At 37.3% G+C, this 1,001-nt stretch overlaps 1 protein-coding gene across 1 annotated transcript in view; it reads right to left on the bottom strand.

The window, feature by feature from the left end:
* Nucleotides 1-679, bottom strand: part of ADAM28 (ADAM metallopeptidase domain 28) — a gene marked incomplete at its 5' end in the record, with an annotated part of 109,959 nt that extends 109,280 nt beyond the window's left edge. Inside the window, one exon of the mRNA XM_006864444.1 lies at nucleotides 652-679. Coding sequence (XP_006864506.1) covers nucleotides 652-679 — 28 coding nt within the window. The remainder of the gene's footprint in view (nucleotides 1-651) is intronic.
* Between the last annotated feature and the right edge of the window lie 322 nt (nucleotides 680-1,001).

The raw sequence follows: 1,001 nt of genomic DNA on the forward strand, positions 1-1,001 counted from the left end.
TGAAAGCCTTTGTGTAGTCAATAAAGCACAGGTAAACATCTTTCTGATATTCTCTGCTTTCAGCCAAGATCCATTGGACATCAGCAATGATATCCCTCATTCCACGGCCTCTTCTGAATCTGGCTTGAACCACTGGAAGTTTCTATCAATGTATGATTGTAGTCATTTCTGTATTACCTTTAACAAAATTTTACTCAAATGGGATATCAAAGAGATTGTCGAATGATCGTACTGTGGTGGCTTGTAAGTTGCTATGGTTCTGAAAGCTATGCCACCGATATTTTAAATAACCAGCAGGGTCACCCATGGTGGACAGGTTTCAGATTAGCTTCCAGACAAAGACAGACTAGGAAGAGAGAGTGATGAATCTTTAGTCACTGAAAACCTTATGAAGAGCAGAGAGACACTGTCAGGAAGACTTAACATTGTGAAAATGTCAATACCACCCAAAGCAATTTACACATATAATGCAATCCCAATTCAGATTCCAACAACACTCTTCAAAGAGATGAAAAAAACAATTACAAACTTTACATGGAAAGGAAAGAGATCCAGGATAGCTAAAGCACTGATTAAGAAGAAGAACATTGTGGGAAGCCTCTCACTCCTTGATCTTAAAGTTTACTACACGGCTACAGTGGTCAGAACAGCCTGGAACTGGTACAATGAAAGATACATTGATCAATGGAACAGAATTGAGAATCCAGAAATTAATCCATCCACATACAGTCAGCAGAGTTTTGAGGGCTCTAATACAGGGCATGCACAGACTATAAAACATTTTGAAAATGACACAAACAAAAGTAGACAAAATAGACGATTGGGACATACTAAAAGTTAAAAACTTATGTGCATTAAAGACTTCATGAAAAGAGTAAAATGGGAGCCCACAGAATGGGAAAAAATCTTTTGCAATGATACAACAGACAAGGGACTAATTTCCAAAATACATAGGAAGTTACAACACCTCTACAAGAAAATGACAAATAACCCAATTAAAA

The sequence above is a fragment of the Chrysochloris asiatica genome, unplaced genomic scaffold (genome assembly GCF_000296735.1).
Source record: "Chrysochloris asiatica unplaced genomic scaffold, ChrAsi1.0 scaffold00064, whole genome shotgun sequence".
Lineage (NCBI taxonomy): Eukaryota > Metazoa > Chordata > Mammalia > Afrosoricida > Chrysochloridae > Chrysochloris > Chrysochloris asiatica.